The following is a 24,305-nucleotide window of genomic DNA, read 5'->3' on the forward strand; positions in this document are numbered from 1 at the left end:
CCCTTCAGTTTTCCCTGAAAATTATGAGTTTTTCAAAAGGTGCTTCAAAGGTCACCTTCCCAAAATTTTCTGTGTGCTCTTCTCCATTTTTTCCCATGTGACCAATGCAATGCCTTGAACTGAACACAAAGCTTCAGCTCTGGACTTGCTAGGCCTAAGTAGAATGCGATAATTACTTTCTCTGTTTTAAAAATGACTGTACCACTAATAAGTCCCAGAATATATTTGCATTCTTTTGCAGCTGTATCATGGTGTTGGCTTCTTTTTATTCTGTTTTAATCCGCAAGCTCTATTCTGGAGAGCTTGTCTCACCTATTATTTTCACTGAACATTCTCATGGATATGATACTATGCATATAACTTTACTGAGTTTTGCCTGATTTCATTTCAATTCATAAAAGTTAATTGAATCTTAATCCCATTCTCCAAATGCATGGCTTCCCTCAATATTGGCAAAAAATTATATGAGTTACGATATGCTCCATTTTTCAGACTACTAGTGAAATGCTGAATATTATCTGATTCAGAACAACGCCTGAACAAATGTATTTCACCTTCATTTTCATGTCTTACTTCAGTTCATATGAACACAATTCTGTACTTAGATTTTTAAAACATTTGACTTCAAAAACCTACCTGGTACACGGGCTGACCTTGGCTGTGAAGCTATTTGTGTTGTGGCGGTCTCTTCAAGGGAAGTAGTGGATTCATAATGTCCCTTGTGTGGTCCTTGGCTAACATATACACTAGAGGTAGAGCCTAAAGAACAAAAATAGGCCAAATATGCTTGATGAATATTTAACAGCAAGGTACGAAGGCTGTGACTTTCAGCATTTAAAAATTGTACTCTAGAAAGTTCATGCTGAAGCAATTAATGAGTGTTTATACTGAAAACTTTACATAGACTGAAAGCACCATATTTATCTGAACTATGGCTAGCTTTAGTATTTTGAGAAGCAAAACCCGTGGCTTTCCCCTCTTGTCTCCCTCATATGTTTCAATTCTATTCGACACAAGATAAAACTGAACACCTAAAACTCTAATGCTGTCATAAAATAGAACAATAGTTCTCTGAATGGTTGTGACTTTGACAGCCTATAGAGTGGGACTCTAAAAACTCAAAATATTTTTTTCCTAGCAGTTCTCTGCAAACTTAGATGTGGATCCTCTTGTCCTTTTTAATAAGTTGTGTAATTTGGTTCTAAGGTGGTATTAGACCTTAATTCAGTCTCTTGTATTTTCTATGCTGGCCATACTGCTTAAACTTTTATGCAATCACATTTGTGGCCCACACTATTACCATAAGGGTATCCCGAGACTAAAATTATCAGCAGACTATAGATACAGTAATTTCATTTGGGACTACTGCTTCATTATCGCTATTAAAAAATATATTACAGATCTCCACCTCTCTGAGTTCTTCCAGACTCTAAGAAATTAAACACTAACTCTAATCAGCTGTAAAGTTCTTTTTCTTTAATACACATTACAACTCATTTCTGTCCAGCATTTCTGATCTCATTTCCTAGTAACAGCTGGCAGATGCATAACTGAGAAGTAAGTTTTATCCCCTCGGTGAAGCATAGCCAGCAAGCAGTTAATGAATTTTCCAGATGTTTTTATTATTTTTATTAACAAGAAACTTACTGACTGGAGTGTTGTTTGGTGCTATCTCACAACAAAGGACAGAGCACAAATTCAGCAATGAAGAGTCTGGATCTAGAGCCAAAGAAAGCTGACCAAGAGAGGCCTACTAACTTGTCTACACTACATCTCAGCAGATTATTTTTTTTAAGTGCTTTATATCATCTTTGAAAAATGCCAGAGCTTCTCCTCCACAAAACTCCTTAGAAAGGCATTCAGACATTTATTAAAATTTGTGTGCTTGGAAACCTGCTACATTTGCTCTTCCCCTGAGCACTAAGAAGAAGAAGCAAGGTTCAGCCACATTCCCTGCTGTTCTGGCTCTGGGGAGGTGCTTTCAAGTGGCAGGGAGGGATCCTCAAAAGCTCTCTACATTTCATTTTGGTAACATACTAGATTTTTTTCTCTTTATGGACAGTTATTTTTTGTGCTCCTTCAGAGGACTGACTTGTTATTCTATGGAGACTTGGACCCTTAGTGTGTTGTCTGACCACAGCTTAAACATTGCTGTAGACAAAAAGCAAGTGAAACAAAATGGTACAGTACATCAAACCATTCATTTGATCAGAGAAGGCCCTTAACAATACATTAATGAATCTTTTCCATCCCATTTCACATATATGGGGCACCATTACAAAGGAATGAACCCTTCAATAAATAAACTTTTTGACGACAGTGGCAGTGTCTTAGTGATTCCCATATACTGTGTTCTTAAAAAGCACAAGAGAAGGTAAATGAAAAAAGGGAGAGTTTTGAGAAAATGGCCTTCTGAGCCTTTTGCCAGGGCACTGACAATGCAAAGATTCAATGCAGATATTCACACTGAAAAAGACTGAAACCAGTTCTTACAGGTTTTATGTGCTCAAAACAGAAAGGCATAAAACATTTTTTCATAGTGTGTAATGTCTGCACATAAAATTAAGAAGGCAGCTTAGATTAATTAAGTGAATAGGGCCTGTGAAATGCAAGAAATGAGTTTTGGTAGGAAGACATTATTAAAAACAAATTTAGCTTTCCAATAAAATTCTGTCAAATAGATATTTTTCATTTATAGTGCTATGCCTATGTCAAAATACTATAACCAGGCAATTTTGTTAAGAGTTGAATATACTGGTTTATACAAAATTCTTGAAAAAACAATTAGCCCAAGTTCTACCTCACAATATATGAATTAATATGAATTAATTATTAAGGGAATTAGCTTTCAAGTGTTTTCTGTATAATGCTGTAAAAATATAGGTACAAAATCTTGTTTATGTACAAAGAATGTCCACAGAGCACTGGCCAAATTCTGCTATGGGGTGGTTCCACTAACTTCCAAGAAAGTGCATGAAAACAGTGTTTGGATTAGCTGAATTTGGAAAAAATCCCTTACTGTTAGGATGGTTATTTGTATGTAAACTACATTGGAGAATAAGGAAAAGTCCCTTCATTTCCTGTATTATGAGCATGTGACCGTACATAAAAAAATACCAAAGGCTTTATGTAGGATAATAAGCAAACACTGTTAACTGCACTAACTTCATCAGAAGAATAACCCTTTGAAAAACAAAGCTGTTCACAAATGAAATCTCAGTTACAGCCCTGTAACAGCTACAATTAATCACTGGCAAGACACCAACAGGATATACACCTGGTGAAAAAATGGTGTCACAGAGAATAACCTTTCTTTTGTACGTATTCAGCTAAAGTAGAGAGGTTACAGATGGGGAAAAAGTGACAGATAGTTTGGGGCTACATGGCTGTCATATGTGCCCAGCAAAAAAAGACAAAATGCTATCACAAATGTATGAACATGAGCAGGAAGTTTACACTTCTTCACCTCAATAGTTGTGTTACCATGTGCTGATAACAGAATATAAGAAAAGCTTATTTGCAAAACACTCTTTTTGGCCTTTTAGCTAATGCTTTTACCAGAAAGAGATAACCCTTCATGACATCTTACCAGCAGGTTAAAACCAATAACAAAACCCAAAAAGAAAATCCTAATATGACAACCATTTACAATTATGCTTAGTACCCATTTTTGGACAATAGCCGTTGTCCACAATAACATATTAAATTATAACCAATAAAAATGGTTATAATTCATTGTTCTTACTGGTAGTAAGAGGAGTCTGCAAGGGAATAAAACTGTCTTCAATGTCTGAAAAAACTCCAGGTTTCCCATGGACGGGGGAACCATCTGTGGTGTTTGCTTCTTCACCTTCCCTTCCAGGTGTAGTGCCAGGTGCCAGTGGCTCCTTGGTTGATTTCTCTTGGTCAACATCATCCACGGACTCTACGACTGTCATGATGGTGGCATGATGAGGGAGCACTCACAAAACCACCACCCACATCATTTCCTGGGCCACAGCAAGCCAGAAAGCACCTCCACCTTCCTCATGCAAAGCACAGAAGGAGAGAAGACACGAAAGCCTCTCCTTCTTCCACACTGTCACTGGCTTCTGAGAGACCCTTCAGCTCCACATCTATGCTCAGCATGTTGGAGCAAGATGTTGGCAACATATACAGATCCCACTGACAGATGGAAAGAGGAGACCTTTAGAAGAAGAGACTGTAGCAGCAACAACCTGACCCTGTAACTCAGGAGTGAGCAGCCTCACCTGTGTCAGTCTTGCCTGGCAATACACAGGGAAGGAGAAGTAAGAAACTGATGGCAGAATTTAAGGGATGTAATTCTTCTATGAATGCCCTGCCCTCACCACTGGGACACCACTCCCCAGCGACGGCGCTGCTGCTGAGTCACAGGAGCAAGTCATCTGATGAACTACCAGAGCACCTCCACCACACCAGCCATGGGACCAAAGCATATCCAGCCTGATCCCACTGATGCACAAGAAAGGAAGACGAGGCTGGAGGTTCAGAATCACCAAAGTGCATGTCTCGCAGAACATTTAGGAGATCATGTGAAAACATGTTTCAGCAAAGGACAGAAACCACCAAGTGTACCAGCAAGGAGTCCCTTATGCCTTGTCCACAGATTCTACGGCAGATTTTTCACTGCAAGTCCACACTAAGAATAAAGATCCCCAGGATGAGAAAGATAGTGGAAGAAGTAGTTTTCAGAAGAAATAATGTCTCATTTCACACCAGACATGAGAAATGAGTATGATCCATTATTCTTACTGGTACCCATCAGAGGAGAGTCATTACCAGTTTTGGTCATACTGGCTGTGGTCCTGTGGAGGACTTCATCTCTGAGCGTATCCGTGGGATTCGTGGTGCCTTCAGTGCCCTGTCCTGGCTCATCATCCGAAGGCAGAGGTGTTTGAGTTGGGTCTTTGTGGTGGGCACCATCAGGAGAGGAAGCAACTGTTACCACAAGGTGAGGTGCCCATGCTTCCAGAGTTATGTCTTCTGGTGCCAGAACATCAGTGGAGGCTGTGACTGTTGTGATGATGGCTAAGTTAACTTCAAAAATATTTTTTAAATGCACCTTACATATTACTCCTTCTTTATTTTAGTAATCTCTACCTTTTTATTTAATAGCCCATGTAGAGTATGCAGTGAGAAGAAAAAAAACCAAAACAAAGCCACAAGCAAAGAATATCCTCCATATATGACAGACTCTTTTTGGGTTGTCTGTCCCTTCACTAATACTCACAATGCAGCCTAAAATATTAGTTTTGAAAATACCTAGTAAACACTGTTTAGAAGGGAGAAAACAGCAATATTATTTTCAGAATAAGTATAAGAATTCCTGTTGTTACACAGGAATTAGATTAGAATTACTTAATTTAAAACATTTGAACAAATTGCTAAATTATGCTTGGGTTTTCATATTTGCAGCTGATCTGTCAAACCTCATAAAGTTTGAAATCAGTGAACTGGGAAACTTTACAGAATCTCTTTCATATTTAGAAAACATGAGTAGGTGATAGAGAATACAACTATATTTTAATCCACAAACTGTATTTATAATCCACACAATCTATACTTTTCACAGCTCTCTGGTGAATCCTAAATGTTGAGGATTAAATAATCCAGATGAAAATGGATTTTGAAGGAAAAAAGCTAAAGGATAACTGCTAATTTTTCCTTAAAATTTCTTCTTTAGAAAATGCAGGAAGAAAAGATACAAGAATTTCCAAACAACTACAGTGTCATAAAAATACATCTTATTTTGCTAAATAAAAAAGCAGTATTTTGAATGAGGATAATTTTAAATGGATAACATGCCGAGTTTAGAAATTTAAGTTAGAACCTTGCAGAACTACATGAACAAACTCCAGTAAATTATTTCAAATTTTACAATATTAAGAGAATATGTTTAAATATTAAGACCAGGAACGACCAGATATGAAAACCAAACATTTACACTACCAGCCACTTCCAAAATCAACTGCTTTCTCAGTTAAAAATAAACCTGAGAAAAGTCAGGGGACATAAGAAACAGGGCACACAAGAAAAAACATATCCTTAAACAGACAGGAATTCTTGTTGGGATATTCACATGCAACAAAATCATAAAAACCTTTGCACTGCAATTTCACAACAAGAATGCACACTTTGAAGATGAGAAAGACAGGGAAAGAAGTCAGTTTCAGAAGAAATAATGTCTCATTTCACACCAGACATGAGAAATGAGTACAATCCATTATTTTTACTGGTACCCGTCGGAGGAGAGTCATTACCAGTTTCAGTCATACTGGCTGTGGTCCTGTGGAGGACTTCATCCCAGGGGGCATCTGTAGGATTCGTGATGCCTTCAGTGCTCTTTTCTGATGGCATTATCCGAAGGCAGAAGTGGTTGAGTTGGGTCTTTGTGGTAGTGGCACCATCAGGAGAGGCAACAGCTGTTATGATGGTTCAATAACAGATGGTTTAAAACACAGATTATTTAATAGCTGTGAATTCCATGTGTGTGCTGCTATGGCCTTCCCCATTACCATCCATCCAAGCCTCCTGTTCCCCTTAAAACACTGTTACCCTTTCACAAAAAGGGCAGAGAAGTGAGACCTTGTGTCCTGTACATCATCACTGCTCCCCAAGGACAGTAGACACAGGGAAAGACACAGAGGCAGCAGTCAGAAGGATTCCCTTGACCTGCATCCCAGGCTAGCTACAGAGTCTCAGATTCCTAGACACTGTCACTTGTTGTTACAGGTGTGTTTTACATTACAGGTATCAATACAGAGAGGAAAGAAACACATGAAGGCCTCTGCTTCTTCCTCCACACTGTCACTGTCTTCTGAGCGACCCTTCAGCTCACATCTACGCTCATCATGATGGAGCAAGATGTTTGCACATACACAGATCCCCAGTGACAGATGGAGAGGGGAGACCTCCAGAAGAAGAGATTATACCATGTTTTTTTTAACATTATTTTGAATGTTATGAATACTGTGGTTATATGAGACTGCATTATGATGCTGTGTCATGCCAGTTCTATAGATTACTGTCTCTCATTATTCTATGAATGAACCAGAGGGATAAATATTTGGTAAAGTCCATTGAAAAGAACACTCTTTTGCCAGATGAATATTCACAAATTAAATGGATTAACTTCTTGATGTACAAATATACATGAAATATTAATTCCACTTTATGATAAAGACAGTCTGGCAGCAGCAAATAATATAACTTATGTAACAAGCTGGATGCAGTTTCACAGCTATGCTTCACTAAGGAAGGGAAAGCCCTAGAAGTGGTGTTGGCAAGTAAAGAACAAATGTTTTATATGGAGCTAAAATTGAAATCTTCTGTCTCACCACCATCCAGACAGAGCACAGAGAAAATGAATCACTCTACAGTTTATGTCATTATTTTAAGAGATCAGTAATTACTCCTCTCTACAAGTTAATGCAATATCTTTCCAGGAGAGGCCATCTGAGAGACAGAAGTGATGCAACACACATAACAGACATTATTACTAGTACCTGTAGTGGAAGACTCTCTTTCATGATTGTTCTCTGTGGAAGGGATAACTCTATCCGTTATAGCAGGCTGTGTGGCATAATCCTTTCCCTTGTCCCAGCCTGGATACACCAACGGGTCTTGCTCTGAGTCGTTCTGTTTGGCCCCGTGGCTGGGGACCATAGCTGTTATGATGATGGTGAAGCAATTATGAACTCAGTATACAAAGATCCATTTCTCATATTATTCTCCTCTTCGGTTCTTGTCTCTATGACAGGCCTCGCTCACAATGTCTACTACATTTAATGGCAAAGAGAAGTAAAGTAGATTTGCATTCTCATCCTGTTTATATTTAGAAAAGCTACCTACTGTCATCAGTAGGGCCAACTCCTTCCTCAAACTGAGCATATGCTTTTCAGAATCAAGGTGCCTTACTGTTTTTCAAAAGAATTTCTCTGAATCTTGCTGTTGACTTCATATTGTTGAATATCAAACCAATATTCACTGATGCAGGATTGAAAACCTCAAATGCATCAGTAACTACAAGGATATGACCCATCAGTAGTATTTTAATTGCAGAATTTGACTGTGTTGACTATATCCAATTTTTTCCCCTCAAAATTTCACTGTTTCATTAGTTGCAGAATCTCCAAGAAAATAAACAAGGAAGTATGACAAAGGGGAATGTTAGCTCATGCTTCAGATTTGTGAATGGTGCACACAATAAATGAGACAGCATTCAACTGGAGAATATTTGATATTGCAGTTATTTAGAAAAACACTATCCATTATCAATGAACCTGTAGTTTTTATTAGACAGTCACAGCAAAAGAGTACCCAAATCTTGTAAGAAGCATAACCCTTTTTAACCCCCTTCAACCCAGTAAGGGGGGAAAAAGAAAAAGGCAATAAACTTGCCACAACTGAAGTGCGAGTCACAATTTTAATTGCAATTAGGCCATTATGTATTGCTACAAGTAGTGGTAGTATAACAAGTTGTCAGAGATCTGTACTTGATAATCCTCAAGAGCAGATGATGACTGTGGTGCATTCACTGCTGGCAGTGCTTAATACAGCACAACTGCCATTTACTCGTAAGTTTGGTACGCTCACAGGATCAGAAATTAAAATATGTCAATTTTCAGTTACCAGTTTATAGTATAATTTGATCTTTTATGCTTCAATTGATTCAAACAATGAGAGAGAGAAGCCTCTCTCTTATTCAACATTATGCTTTGTTTTCTTTCCTTCATCACTAGTATCATCCTGCCATAGTTCAAAAGTAGGATGGATGAGTAGACATTTTAGGTAATTTTTTTTAGATGTAGCTGCCATTAACAAAAACTGGGAAAAAAAAATCCCAGGTCCAATAATGACTTGCAACAAGGGAGTGAACACAGTTCCCAAAGGAGTGAAAAATGCAGCACATATAATTATTTTTCCACTTAGACCTTCTCTGTTTCCTACAGACAAAACCCTGGTAGATATCTTGTTGAAAGCTTGCATGACACGCAACACAAAACGCAGGAGACAGTTATAGAATTAACCTACTAATAGTCTTGACCTACAAAACAAGTAGAAGAGAAACATCCAGGAAGAAGTCTGAAGAACAGACTAATTAAAAAAAAAAAATAGTATCAGAATTGCTCAGGTTTATTCACAGAACCATGTTACGGCCTCAGAATGCAAAAACATTAGTAAAAAATCCTAAAACTAAATCTTTAGAAAACCCTGGAAATTTACTAAAACGTGACCTGTAATATTACCTGTAGAAGTTTCCTTTCCAAAATAACTTCCACCTGCAGTAGTAAATTCACGTTGTTCAATACTGCCAGTGGTATTTGCAGGATTTTGTTCTTGACTGATCCCTCCAGAATGAATGCTGTGAAATAGTGGATGCTGGGTTGCTCCGTGACGTTTTTCATTTTCACTTGTAACTAGTGCTGATAAGATGATGATTGAATCAATAATGACCAAAATACCCAACATCAGTCACATTATCCTTATCATCATGGCCCACATAACAAGGGTGTTTGGCTTTTGTGTTTTGGCTTTTTCTTGTCATTGTTGCATTTGATGTGAAATGAAAGATGAAAGAAAACAAAAGTCCTTTGGAAACCTTATCACACAAAAGCATCACCAGGAGCAGCAGAAGATTTAAGTGCACTAGAAAGGATCCCACTGACCAGTGGAAGATAAAAGACATCCAAGAAGCAGAAGAGCTCATAGAAACAACAGCTTGCATCTCTATTTCATATTTATTAATACTAACTTAACTGTTGAGTTTGTGAATTCTGGGTTTTTAAAGTGAAAAAGCTGATGAACTTTTCTCTTTTGAGTTAGTATCTCAATAGCACAATTACAAAGCTGGCTCTAAGGAAATTGTAATTTCTTCTGAGATTGGATGAATGAAATAAGTAGATTCATATAAGCAGATAAGTATACTTATTTTGAACTCTGTATTAATTTAAGATCTTACCAATAAGATTAATTCATTGCTTGCTCTAACTTGCTGTTGTTTATACAGCAGAAGATGCAGTCAGAAATCACCTGAAGCACCACCACCATAAGAGATGTTCTAACGAAGGTTTGGAAAAGACACATCAATAACCCTAAGATGAGCATTAGAACTCAGCTGGAAATACATCTGCCTTACGTATCAACATTTTGAAGAAGTGGTATATTAAAAGTAAGCTGAGGGTCCTTAATCAGAACATGATTAAATGCAAAGAATGAGCTGGACCTGTTATATATGTCATAAATCACCAGACAGAGAAACTTGCTATTTCCCAAGAAGAAGAAAAACTGGGAGAAATATTTATCCTCACATTCAGGCAAGGAAATATTCATAAAGAGAGCACTCATGCAAATGTAATTTCATTATTTTTAAATTAAATGTAATACTTACATACTATCTTACCAAAAAAAAGAGTTAATCTTAATCAATGTATGAATACAACTGATCTACCAATACTTCACACCAAAAAAAGTTATTACAAAAAACTACTTCTGTGTGATTACAGAACCTGTTCTAATGGCCAATTATATAAACTTCTGCTGTTCAAAGCAATCTCAGAATCAGAAGGACAATGGCAAAAAAAACAGCTTGAAAATGCACTCTGTAAGCCTTTGCCTACAGAGGATTTTAGAATTCAACGTTTTGGTATCTCAGTTGGCTACTGGCACTAACACTGGTAGCAGAATGATCACATTCATATGGAGGTAGTATATTATCTTTTTAGGACAGTCTATGTATTTGAAACATTAGCTCCCTTTTTTGTCTTTTGTCTTCAGATTTTACAATAGAAATTTTTAGTGGGAAAAGGGATTTTTTTTGTCACCAAGGTGGGTCACCGAAAGCCCAAATCTGCTCAGTTTTATTGCACACTACTGGCAGGGCAAACTTAAAAATACTAGAGATGTGGGGAAAAGTGGCAAGAAATTAACTTTGGATGCATAAGATAGACTTGGAGTGACAGGTGAATGTTACAGATGCCACCTTTGACGGCTCTAGTACAAATAATGTAAAGGTATTACACTGAACTACTAAGTGTAGTTAGGAATTACAACCAGCTGCACCACGAGTGTCATACTTCACCGAATTATATCAGAAATCTGAGTATTATCTGAAATGCTTGATTGCTTTACCCCTGCTAGCAGAGCTAGGATACTGCTCCTCTTCATCTGCAAAGGTGGGGTTCCAACGATCTTGTGTGGTGATTTCCAGAAGTGTTTCGTGTTGTGAGTCCACAGCTGTTGGGACAATGGAGGATTCAATGCTGACTATGCTCTAAATCTACTGTCCGTGTGTGCCATAAAGATGACGGAAAATGGGAATTCTTGCATAGCCTAGATATAGTCTCTCTACTCTTCTTATCAAATCCCTTCACATCAAACCAGTTCTTTTCTTTGCATTGGACAGATGCAAAGTTTCCCAAGAAAAATGGGGAAAACAACCATCAGAAGAATAATGTATAGTAGAAGTAATGCAAAACCATTAGAGCAGCTGAAGACACTTAAACTCACATTTTAAGAATATGCTGAGCCTAAGGAATATGGCAGATGTCCCAATGCATGTTAAACATGTTTGCTAAGTACTCAAGAAGTACCCACAAAGTACAATGTTAGAATACCCATGACTGAGCAAAAAAGCAATGGTCAGCAAAAAAACGACAACCACCAAGTAGCCAATATTAGTCAAGAAAGTTATAACACGATTGAAAAGATAAAACAGAACTTCCACAAGAGTCTACGACCAGAGACTGAATACACTTTCACCCATGGAACATGCAGACACCACTAGGCCATCAAAGGTATGGAATGCAGTACACCTGTGGGACAAGTTACAAATGCAGAGTCTTAAAGATAAATAAACACCAGAACTATCCAAAGCAGAGGAAGAAAAATAAAAAGTCACAAATGTGCCAAAGCAAGATGAATTGCTGATTTTGCATTTTCTACTAAAATGGAAAACACTGCTGAAAAAACGTAAATACTGCACTATCTTCAGAAAAATAAAATGCTCATGAAGAGTGACTGCTGAGTAAATAAGAGCACAGACAACAGACATATTAAGATGTACTTAAATAAAATCACAGAAATAGATCAGATTAATATATTTGTAAAAATAAGAGCATTAGAGTATAGTGATTCATAGCAACATCTATGCTAAAAAAACCCCCAGGGCTGGGGCCATTCCCTGGTCATAGAGCCAAGTAGCAGACTGTGTACTTCAGCGGCACACAGCATTTAGTTTTGACCTTCATATGTGGCCTTTTTTTGGTTTCCAGACAAAATTATTTCAGGTACGGACGGCTTTTGAATTAAAAAAGAGTTATCAGATGGTCACGGTGGGATTATTCATACCAGGAAAATAAGGCTATGTAATAACTGGATCATGCCTAGACACCTGAGGTCACAAAACAAATGAGATGATGTTAAAAGACTGCATGGGAAGAGTGTAGAAGGTAGCAAATATGAGACTGTTTTGTGGACACTTCCCTATGAAAAAGGTACTTCGGGTTTGGTGTTCCCAAATAGTACCTGAGCATCTTCCACAGATATAGAACATGAACTAGAATTATTTTAACACTTAAAAAAAATTGATACAATGAAAGATAAACTTTTTCTTCTTGGAAAATCATGAGTAAATGCAAATATTTGAATAAGCATAAAACTGAGGTACTAATTTTAAGTAGTAAAAGAAGAGGCATTATTTTAATCATATGGACCTCAGATAATTTTCCAGTCACAAAAGAGACATTTCTGAAGGGAACAGCAGATGAGAAGGCCATCCAATTTTCAAACAATATATGTGTAGCAAAGGAGGAGGAACACCAGGTAGGACAGGAAAAAGCAGAAAGAAACCGTCCAAAGACAGTGGAAGTTCCTTACTCGTACTCAGAGCAGTCTCATCCTTGGCCACACTCCTGACTGGAAACACTGTGGGGTTCATCATCTCCTCGGAAGAGTCTTCATCATCTGAATCACTGCCACTGGAGGTCACATCTGCTGTGATGGTGTTAAATCTGCCATGAAGCCCTAACCAACAAGGCCTTCTGCTGCCACCAGTTCAGCTTTCCTGTCTCCTCTACTCACAGCCTTACAATCACAGAGGAGAATTTACTGCCCCGTCCTTCCCAGGAGCCGTATCTCCTTCTGGCCTTTTCACTCACAAGGGGTTCACCACTCTGCCATGGCCCTGCTGAAGCTGCCCCACTGCAGCTCTCAGATACATTTTGGGACCCTTTGCATGCTCACGGCGCTAACCATGCCCTGTCCTCTGCTAGCAGGGAGAGCAGAGCATACTGGCTTGAAAACGTTTCCTTCCTCTCTGCTACAAGTCCTTCTCACTGGAACAGTCTGCTCCTAAACTGCTTCCAAACAGGAAAAAAGAAAGACCCAAATACATGCTTTGCATAATGACTCCCATGCTCATCTCTTTCAGGCAGGCAGAATACCTCCATGGAACACGGACAGTGTGGACAACTGCTCTATTGCTACCACATGCACAGTCCGTGAGAGAGAGCCCAGGACTTTGCTTTCCCCACTTGGAGCACGTGGCAATGAACAGCAGTGACAAATGCCACACATTCACCCCCTGTTCCACTTAGAGTTTGTGGACCTTGCTGCCCTGGTCTCTGGTAATTCAGCCCCTAATCAAAGCACCCTCTTAGCATGGCATTCTTTACCCTTGGTTGCTGGCGTGGGTTCTTGCGTCTTCTCTCCAGGATTTGACCACCACCAATGGTCTGGGAACGGATTCCACCAAGTTTGGGTGGTGGTTTTCTCCAGATTGTCATGATGAGGCCCTGGAGCTGTTAGGACATGGCTCATTTAACCAAGATCTTGTGATTATTTCTTGAGAAGCAACTCTTCCTCCAGCAAAGTCAAGTCCACCAGCATCAGCACCTCGAGCACACTCATGCCCCAGAGATGGATGTGAGAGCAGGGCGAATGTATGAACCCAAGGTGTCATTACATTCCTCTAACACGTAGCCAGATGCAAGCACTTTTGGCAGTCCCAGGAAAGAACACGCTCCCTTGAGAGCAGCCCCCAAAAGCCCTCTGGGACTTTTCAACCCTCCACATTCCTTAAGGTTAATGAGTTCCTCACAGGCTTTGTCAGCAGCAGAGAGTTGATAGTCTTTGAAACAGAGTTCAGAATGAGGACCATCCACCAACATGACATAAAATCACGTACAAAAGATGTAAGAAGTATCCATGATAGACAAAAAGGACACCCAGAAATAAGCACACCCAGAGAAGCAAACTGGTCTTCTACTGACAACCCCATGAAGCCAATGCTGCCATGAACATGAGCCCAGAACTGAGGCCATTCCACTCAGAAGACACATGCACTCCCCTTGACCTGATGCTGCCAGCTAAATGCACACCCGAAACACCTTTCAGAGTAGGCATCATCACAGCATGGAGAGAGAGGTACAGCTTAACTTGTCTCACATTACCAATGCACAGTCTTTTCTCAGAACACAGTATATCAAATAGCAGGATCCATAGATTTATGCCAGGCATTTACAGATGGAAAGAGATTTCTGCTTAGAAAAATTACAGGAATCTACAGCCTTTTCATCCACTGGGCTAGGCAAGCCAACTTGGCAGGCAAAGAGAAATAATTCTGCCACTTGCAGGAGGCTGGAAATTCCCTCCAAAGAGAAATCAGTCCTTGAGACCCAACAAGTCACATGGAAAGTTCACAAATCAAATGAAAATGAAGACAACAATTCAAGAAGCAACAGAAGGCGGTGCTTTTAGCTATAGGGAGCCCACATGATCTAAATGGCAATATTTTTTGTGGCATGGGAGATGTGTTTGATAAAGAGCTGATGAGATCATCCAATTTTCAAACAATATATGTGCAGCAAAGGAGGAGGAACACCAGGTAGGACAGGAAAAAGCAGAAAGAAACCATCCAAAGACAGTGGAAGTTCCTTACTCGTACTCAGAGCAGTCTCATCCTTGGCCACACTCCTGCCCCAGCCTGGAAACACTGTGGAGTACGTCATCTGCTCGGAAGAGTCTTCATCATCTGAATCACTGCCACTGGAGGTCACATCTGCTGTGATGATGTTAAATCTGCCATGAAGCCCTAACCAACAAGGCCTTCTGCTGCCACCAGTTCAGCTTTCCTGTCTCCTCTACTCACAGCCTTATAATCACAGAGGAGAATTTACTGCCCCGTCCTTCCCAGGAGCCGTATCTCCTTCTGGCCTTTTCACTCACAAGGCGTTTACCACTCTGCCATGGCCCTGCTGAAGCTGCCCCACTGCAGCTCTCAGATACATTTTGGGACCCTTTGCATGCTCACGGCGCTAACCATGCCCTGTCCTCTGCTAGCAGGGAGAGCAGAGCATACTGGCTTGAAAACGTTTCCTTCCTCTCTGCTACAAGTCCTTCTCACTGGAACAGTCTGCTCCTAAACTGCTTCCAAACAGGAAAAAAGAAAGACCTAAATACATGCTTTGCATAATGACTCCCATGCTCATCCCTTTCAGGCAGGCAGAATACCTCCATGGAACACGGACAGTGTGGACAACTGCTCTATTGCTACCACATGCACAGTCCGTGAGAGAGAGCCCAGGACTTTGCTTTCCCCACTTGGAGCACGTGGCAATGAACAGCAGTGACAAATGCCACACATTCACCCCCTGTTCCACTTAGAGTTTGTGGACCTTGCTGCCCTGGTCTCTGGTAATTCAGCCCCTAATCAAAGCACCCTCTTAGCATGGCATTCTTTACCCTTGGTTGCTGGCGTGGGTTCTTGCGTCTTATCTCCAGGATTTGACCACCACCAGTGGTCTGGGAACGGATTCCACCAAGTTTGGGTGGTGGTTTTCTCCAGGTTGTCATGATGAGGCCCTGGAGCTGTTAGGACATGGCTCATTTAACCAAGATCTTGTGATTATTTCTTGAGAAGCAACTCTTCCTCCAGCAAAGTCAAGTCCACCAGCATCAGCACCTCGAGCACACTCATGCCCCAGAGATGGATGTGAGAGCAGGGCGAATGTATGAACCCAAGGTGTCATTACATTCCTCTAACACGTAGCCAGATGCAAGCACTTTTGGCAGTCCCAGGAAAGAACACGCTCCCTTGAGAGCAGCCCCCAAAAGCCCTCTGGGACTTTTCAACCCTCCACATTCCTTAAGGTTAATGAGTTCCTCACAGGCTTTGTCAGCAGCAGAGAGTTGATAGTCTTTGAAACAGAGTTCAGAATGAGGACCATCCACCAACATGACATAAAATCACGTACAAAAGATGTAAGAAGTATCCATGACAGACAAAAAGGACACCCAGAAATAAGCACACCCAGAGAAGCAAACTGGTCTTCTACTGACAACCCCATGAAGCCAATGCTGCCATGAACATGAGCCCAGAACTGAGGCCATTCCACTCAGAAGACACATGCACTCCCCTTGACCTGATGCTGCCAGCTAAATGCACACCCGAAACACCTTTCAGAGTAGGCATCATCACAGCATGGAGAGAGAGGTACAGCTTAACTTGTCTCACATTACCAATGCACAGTCTTTTCTCAGAACACAGTATATCAAATAGCAGGATCCATAGATTTATGCCAGGCATTTACAGATGGAAAGAGATTTCTGCTTAGAAAAATTACAGGAATCTACAGCCTTTTCATCCACTAGGCTAGGCAAGCCAACTTGGCAGGCAAAGAGAAATAATTCTGCCACTTGCAGGAGGCTGGAAATTCCCTCCAAAGAGAAATCAGTCCTTGAGACCCAACAAGTCACAAGGAAAGTTCACAAATCAAATGAAAATGAAGACAACAATTCAAGAAGCAACAGAAGGCGGTGCTTTTAGCTATAGGGAGCCCACATGATCTAAATGGCAATATTTTTGTGGCATGGGAGATGTGTTTGAAAAAAAGCTGATGAGATCATCCAATTTTCAAACAATATATGTGCAGCAAAGGAAGAGAAACATCACGTAGGACAGGAAAAAGCAGAAAGAAACCATCCAAAGACAGTGGAAGTTCCTTACTCGTACTCAGAGCAGTCTCGTCCTTGGCCACACTCCTGACTGGAAACACTGTGGGGTTCATCATCTCCTCGGAAGAGTCTTCATCATCTGAATCACTGCCACTGGAGGTCACATCTGCTGTGATGATGTTAAATCTGCCATGAAGCCCTAACCAACAAGGCCTTCTGCTGCCACCAGTTCAGCTTTCCTGTCTCCTCTACTCACAGCCTTACAATCACAGAGGAGAATTTACTGCCCCGTCCTTCCCAGGAGCCGTATCTCCTTCTGGCCTTTTCACTCACAAGGCGTTTACCACTCTGCCATGGCCCTGCTGAAGCTGCCCCACTGCAGCTCTCAGATACATTTTGGGACCCTTTGCATGCTCACGGCGCTAACCATGCCCTGTCCTCTGCTAGCAGGGAGAGCAGAGCATACTGGCTTGAAAACGTTTCCTTCCTCTCTGCTACAAGTCCTTCTCACTGGAACAGTCTGCTCCTAAACTGCTTCCAAACAGGAAAAAAGAAAGACCTAAATACATGCTTTGCATAATGACTCCCATGCTCATCCCTTTCAGGCAGGCAGAATACCTCCATGGAACACGGACAGTGTGGACAACTGCTCTATTGCTACCACATGCACAGTCCGTGAGAGAGAGCCCAGGACTTTGCTTTCCCCACTTGGAGCACGTGGCAATGAACAGCAGTGACAAATGCCACACATTCACCCCCTGTTCCACTTAGAGTTTGTGGACCTTGCTGCCCTGGTCTCTGGTAATTCAGCCCCTAATCAAAGCACCCTCTTAGCATGGCATTCTTTACCCTTGGTTGCTGGCGTGGGTTCTTGCGTCTTCTCTCCAGGATTTGACCACCACCAATGGTCTGGGAATGGATTCCACCAAGTTTGGGTGGTGGTTTTCTCCAGATTGTCATGATGAGGCCCTGGAGCTGTTAGGACATGGCTCATTTAACCAAGATCTTGTGATTATTTCTTGAGAAGCAACTCTTCCTCCAGCAAAGTCAAGTCCACCAGCATCAGCACCTCGAGCACACTCATGCCCCAGAGATGGATGTGAGAGCAGGGCGAATGTATGAACCCAAGGTGTCATTACATTCCTCTAACACGTAGCCAGATGCAAGCACTTTTGGCAGTCCCAGGAAAGAACACGCTCCCTTGAGAGCAGCCCCCAAAAGCCCTCTGGGACTTTTCAACCCTCCACATTCCTTAAGGTTAATGAGTTCCTCACAGGCTTTGTCAGCAGCAGAGAGTTGATAGTCTTTGAAACAGAGTTCAGAATGAGGACCATCCACCAACATGACATAAAATCACGTACAAAAGATGTAAGAAGTATCCATGATAGGCAAAAAGGACACCCAGAAATAAGCACACCCAGAGAAGCAAACTGGTCTTCTACTGACAACCCCATGAAGCCAATGCTGCCATGAACATGAGCCCAGAACTGAGGCCGTTCCACTCAAAAGACGACACATGCATTCCCCTTGACTTGATGCTGCCAGCTAAATGCACACCCGAAACACCTTTCAGAGTAGGCATCAGTATAGCATGGGAGAGAGGCCCAGCTTTACTATCACATTATCAATCCACAACACTTTCTCAGAACACAGCATATCAAATAGCAAGTTCTACAGGTTTGTGATATACGTTTATGAAAGGAAAGAGCTTCCTGCTTAGAAAAATTACAGGAATCTACAGCCTTTTCATCCACTGTGGATCCAAATACCTATTGGCATGCAAATAGAAATAAATATGTCTATCACATATGGATGAAAAAAACCAGTCAGAGTTACTTTTCAAGTAGGTAGCTCCTTCATCAATAAGATTCCTACATCTGATTCATGGCACACCTAGAGATGAATTATAATTTGCTAATAAGAAAGAGTAAAACTTCTTCTGGCAAGGCGAGAAAGTCAATGGTAAAGTGCTGACGGTGTATTAATCTGGACTATTAACTTGATGGAGAACAGCACCAATAATGTCCAAATCCAGAGAAATAATGAATGGGTATCATCTGAACAACAAGCACCTGTGCCAACTGCTCATTTCAAACCCATAGCAAAGAAATCTTTAGATTAAGCTAGGTATGTTTTCAAAAAAATTTAACTTTACAAATGAATTGTATTACAGATGGATGGAGAGCCACCCATTTTCTTTCTCACTTTAACACATTATAGAATTAGAGAGAGGGATTTTCAGCCATTCATCTGAAGGTATATGGCAAATACTTTTCTTTACTTATTTCTTAATTTTCTACTTTCCTGCTGTGGCATTTTTCTCTAGGAAATTGAATTCTGGCCAGGGTATTCCAATGAGCCTGCACTGCTAGGCAAGCTAAATAACAGATACTGGGGCATGGCTTTATCTTCTTTTTTTGACTGTTATCCATGTCACTTTCTCTGGTGCTACTGAATATTTGATGACTTCTCAGAGAGATGCACAGCTTATACTTTACTTCTTTCTAAAACAAGCGCTAGGTTACTGATTCATTTGTAATCCAGTAAAATTAAACTAAATGAGTTAAACTCCTCGGTGTTAGAGTGATGCTGCTGGGTAATAGCCAAAGCTATCAGAAAAACCCAGGAGCCTTACTTTCATAATCTTTCTTTTTTTTTTTTTTTTTTGCAAGAGAACCAGTTTATCAATCCTAACCCCGTAAACAAACATGCCAATGCTATCACTTCTGCGATACCCTTTTATCAGTATTGACACATTTTATCACATCACACTACAGTTGTTTATCTTTGCAAATCTTAAGTACCTCTAGTTGTCCCTCTGTAAAACAGTCATGCCCATGAGAGAACTGCTAGCAACAGGAAGGGACACACATATTTAGTACCAACACATTTGATAATCAAATGTTAAAAGGAAAACAGGGAGCTTTCCCATAGGGAAACAATGCACAGGTTTTTGCAGTGGGTACAGAAACACCTGTACAAGGAAACACTAAGTCACATGTGCACACAAAAGCAAATATATACAAAAGAAAAATCACTATCAGAGTCAACCAAACTCCCCACTATTACCAGGTGGGATTTTTCTCCACCCTCGACCTCCTTACAGACAATATTTTGTCACAAAAGCTTTCACTGGAAACAAGTACCAGAAAATTCTCTACTCTTTTTTCAAGGTTTGGGGTAAAATCAACCTAATATTTCTTTTTCCATCTACATACTTATAAGGTGCTACTAACCAAGATGCTTGGGTTTAATAATTTATGTCTTTCAAAAAACATTTGCTAACTGTGTAATGCATACAATCATTCTTCCTTTATGCTGTGATTTCTAAATACAGTGATGAGGGCACCACCTCTCCAAGTCATATAGACCATCTGACCAGCTATCAGCAACCAACAGACAATCAAGCAAATTCCTCATGGATTCCCATGGTGGGGAAAAAAAAAGAGCCAGTGGAAAGGAACTTTCAGTTCTATCAATTTGATCTTTACTACAAAATGCCTCTGTAGATTTCCTCTGCATAATTAAAATGTTCTCCCTTTAGGTTCACTTTATTTTCTGAGGCAAAGATCTTTATCACTCTAACCATAAGAACTAGTGTGAACATATGTACATTATTTCCACTTTAAAACATGGAAGAGAACTTCAAAAGCTTTTTATTTATTGTAGCTGCTGTGCACTACATAATTGATAAAAACATCACAAGCAGTTTTTCCAACTCAGTAAAGCTACTTAAGGACAAAGAAGAGAAAATGGATACTGTTCTTTTGGGTCCTCAAAGACCGTGGAGCCACCACAGTCCCCAATTTTTTTCGCACACATATTGCCAACAGCAAGGATGAAATTAGTTTTTGCAGTGCACAAATGGCTTGGCCATTGGAACTGCCATATGAAGCACTGCCTTGGTTAGCAAAGTCATGGTTTTGACATGGATTACCTACACTCACAATCATAAATATATTAGAATAACAGACACTTTCATCATGAATCTACAAAAATAATCCTTTTCTACTTCAGAAATAAATTGACTTCAAGTATAATTGACTGTACTAATTTGTGCTGCCTCATAGAGTAAATAGGTGTGATAAAACTGTCATGGGAAACCCAAAACAGCAATCTTTCCGAGCTCAGGTACAAGCACTGAAGCAAACATACTGTAAATTATTTTGCTCCCCTTGTCTCAGAGAGGGAAGTTAATTTCTGTCTTAACCAGTCTTTCAATGTCTTTCCAATTTTTGAGCTGTTGTATACTTCATCACTTACCAGAATGCCCTTCTGGAAGAAGAAAGCAGTGTTAATATAATCTATTTGTAATGTAGTTATTATGAAACATAAATCTTACTGGTACTCGCAGGATACTGTCTGTCATCTTCTTCATGGAAATCACCAGCCACCGTCCCCAAAGAGATGTGAGGTGACATAGATGTAAATTCATCACCTGTGTGGTGATGGATAAATCATTACTATTTCATTAGCTCAGCTGCAATACAGTACTCACAAGTACTTCAACTTTTCTACCCTGCAAGCTTCATTCCTTCATGTACTGGTCCAAGAGAGGAGAAAGACACAGACCCCACATAAGCTTACCTTACTGACATAGTAAGGCTATCACCCAAACAGATTATTTGAAGAGGAGAATGTATTACAGTGATAATGAACATTCTGGTAACAATCTGTTCATGTGATACCTCATTGTACCTGTATGCCATGAGGACAGGGATCCTAGAGCAATGAGTCAAGCTGTTTGTATTCCCCTCTACTGAGATATATTCTGAGATTTAGTCAAAACATCTAGACTATGCATGCAAGCACAGCTGGTAACAGTTGTAATGGCAATCAACAGAAATACACAGCACACACCTTGGGGAATGTGGGGAATGTTTCTGATCCTAGTTCCTTAGCAAGAGAATGGTAGGATTTACCTTTCGTGGTGCTAGCTACATGTCAAAACAAGCATAACATGCCATGAGTTTATCACCAGTGAAAAGTAATTTTATAAGCCTAATGCTTGTGCTTTTTTTTTTTTTAATTTCAGTATATATTGAGGATAGTGATGCAAAATACTGGTATCCTTCACTGGTAAGTTACTGGTGATTTGACAAAAAGCCTGTAGTCACACAGTAAACTTTACTGTACTTAGAGGATGACTTGCACCCATATCCCTAATGTTCAGTGGGAGTGAGTCTTTCAGACTTCTGATAATTTCAGCCACACAAGCAACATATAAGATTAAATAAAATACGTAGAAAAGAATATGGCATTTGTATTTGGCAGGGCCCCATGAAATTAGTGGCAACCTACTGTCCTTACCATAATCTTTTTCAGGAATTCCTTTTTCACCTCCTCCAAAAGTATGATCTGGCAGCTGTGAGACTGGAGTAGAACTTCCATAGTATGAGGGGCTGGATCTCCTGATGGAGGTATCCATGGGAGTTGTCTCATGAGTGGATCCACTACCTGCATTTTCATCATCCACCCCTGAGGTTGAGGACTCCCCACTGGTATGACGTGAGCCATCTGGATTGTAACGGGAGCCATCTGCGTTGTCAATGACTGTGGAAACAGGGAATTAAACAGTTCATGTCAAGGAGCTACACAGCTGTAATAAAGAGTAACACTTGCAGTTCGGCCATTTTTGCCCTCCTATCTAACCTAGGTAATACATCACTAGAATATGTCTAATGCATACATGCTCATTTATGTATTCATCACATTTGTAGGGCCTACACGGCATCACTTATTTTTATCAAACTGCTCAATTTTAACATAAAATATCGGCATTTGGAAAGTCAATCAGAATTTTAGAATTGGAAGCAATAATTTATTATGAGTGTTTTTTTCTGCTTCCCGCCACTTTTCTAACAAACACCTCAAATCAAGTGGAGGAAGGTAGCTGTCTTAAGCAAATTCCTATATGTCAGAGATATTACAGCTCTGAGGTGCTAAAAAAGGTCAAATACCTATATAAAAAATGTTTGGTACCCTGAGACAATGCAAGCTCCATAGGATTTAGGGGAAGACAAGTGACTAGTTTCTTTAATTTCTATTGAACATCTCTTAAATTGCTTTTCTTATGTTTGGCTGGCTTTTTAAATACTAGTGATTGTTTATGTAAAAAGAAGGTAACCAGTTACTAAAAACTAAGCAAGTCCATGTCTTTCTAATCAGTACAGTACCTGTTTCATCCTGATTACTGAGTAAAGAAGTATCTATTGTTTTAATTGGCTCACATGCTTTTTCCTCTGTTTCTGTGAAGGAAGGAAAATAGAAAATATTAATTTGAAAAAATGGACAAAAAATCACATGTGTACACACAACAATTGTACATAATCACAAAACATCAGCTTCAGATGAGGACATTTGAAAACAAATTTCCAAACAAATGTTATTCGCTGATGAACCACCTTCCCAGGTGGGGCACCTCGAGATTGTTCTGTCAGGTAACAATGAGATTCTCCATTTCCATAACCATTCCAGAAAATGCTTGCAATCAATGCCAGTTAGAACAGCCTTATGACCCAGTTTCAATGCAGGCAGACCCACTGTCATAGTGGCAGGGGCAACTCTAATCCTTTTTAGCTGGCAAAACTCCGTCCTCTCGATGGAGGGCTCTGCACAGGCAGCGTGTGCCCCTGCTCCAGTGAGCACTGCTGGCTCCTGTGGGCTGAAGTGCCCCACTTGGGGCTGGTGTATGAGCTACCTGCTCATACTGCTGGAAGGGATTAACACTTGGGAGGAGTTATAAAGCTTTGGAGGGGATGGACATCACTGCAGTAGTCATCTGTGAATGACAGATGATGGCAACTCACATGATACTACACCAATGCAAAGATATTTAATTATATCACCACCAAGAACAAAATCAAAAAAGATATCACTGCCATTCAAACCATCAATGAACTTTCCCTATAGCTTTCTGTAAGAACTCTCTGCTTCCACTATGAATGTCACAACCTACTGAAATTTAAGATACTCAAAGCTAGTTTAGATTTTATTTTCAAATATTATGCTCAGCATCTGTCATGGACTATATACACTTTCCTAATAATTTGCTAAAATATTTTCTATTATTAGAAAGTTCAAAACTTTAGATGAAAGCAGTCTGCTCCTGACCCACTGGCATTTATTGCTGTCCAGCAGCCTAATGTCTAAATGGAGATTTGCCTGAGCAAATACTGAATGAGTCTGCAAATAGGAGAGCAGCAGCCATGTCCGTGGGCCTGGGATGGCCATCGCAGGCCTTGGAGCTGCTGCAGGTGGCAGCCACTCCTGGTATTCCTCAGAACACAAAAATCTGCTCTTGGCTGTAAAGCTCATGTGTGCATGAACAG

General features: G+C 40.2%; 1 protein-coding gene across 20 annotated transcripts in view; it reads right to left on the reverse strand.

Moving 5' to 3' along the window:
• Positions 1–24,305, reverse strand: part of CD44 (CD44 molecule (Indian blood group)) — a 53,107-nt gene that overhangs the window by 6,717 nt on the left and 22,085 nt on the right. Inside the window, exons 4-19 of one of the 20 annotated variants that reach the window (XM_032111016.1) lie at positions 23,151–23,222; positions 22,285–22,527; positions 21,317–21,412; positions 17,824–17,949; positions 17,027–17,140; positions 15,763–15,888; positions 14,960–15,082; positions 13,695–13,820; positions 12,898–13,014; positions 11,152–11,256; positions 9,270–9,461; positions 7,527–7,688; positions 6,282–6,443; positions 4,774–5,034; positions 3,746–3,931; positions 637–759 (exon numbers count right to left, since the gene is read on the reverse strand). In XM_032111016.1, the coding sequence (XP_031966907.1) occupies positions 637–759; positions 3,746–3,931; positions 4,774–5,034; positions 6,282–6,443; positions 7,527–7,688; positions 9,270–9,461; positions 11,152–11,256; positions 12,898–13,014; positions 13,695–13,820; positions 14,960–15,082; positions 15,763–15,888; positions 17,027–17,140; positions 17,824–17,949; positions 21,317–21,412; positions 22,285–22,527; positions 23,151–23,222 (2,334 nt within the window). The other 19 variants (XM_032111015.1, XM_032111014.1, XM_032111017.1 and 16 more) reach the window with 19 other exon arrangements.

Source organism: Corvus moneduloides, chromosome 6, assembly GCF_009650955.1.
Source record: "Corvus moneduloides isolate bCorMon1 chromosome 6, bCorMon1.pri, whole genome shotgun sequence".
Lineage (NCBI taxonomy): Eukaryota > Metazoa > Chordata > Aves > Passeriformes > Corvidae > Corvus > Corvus moneduloides.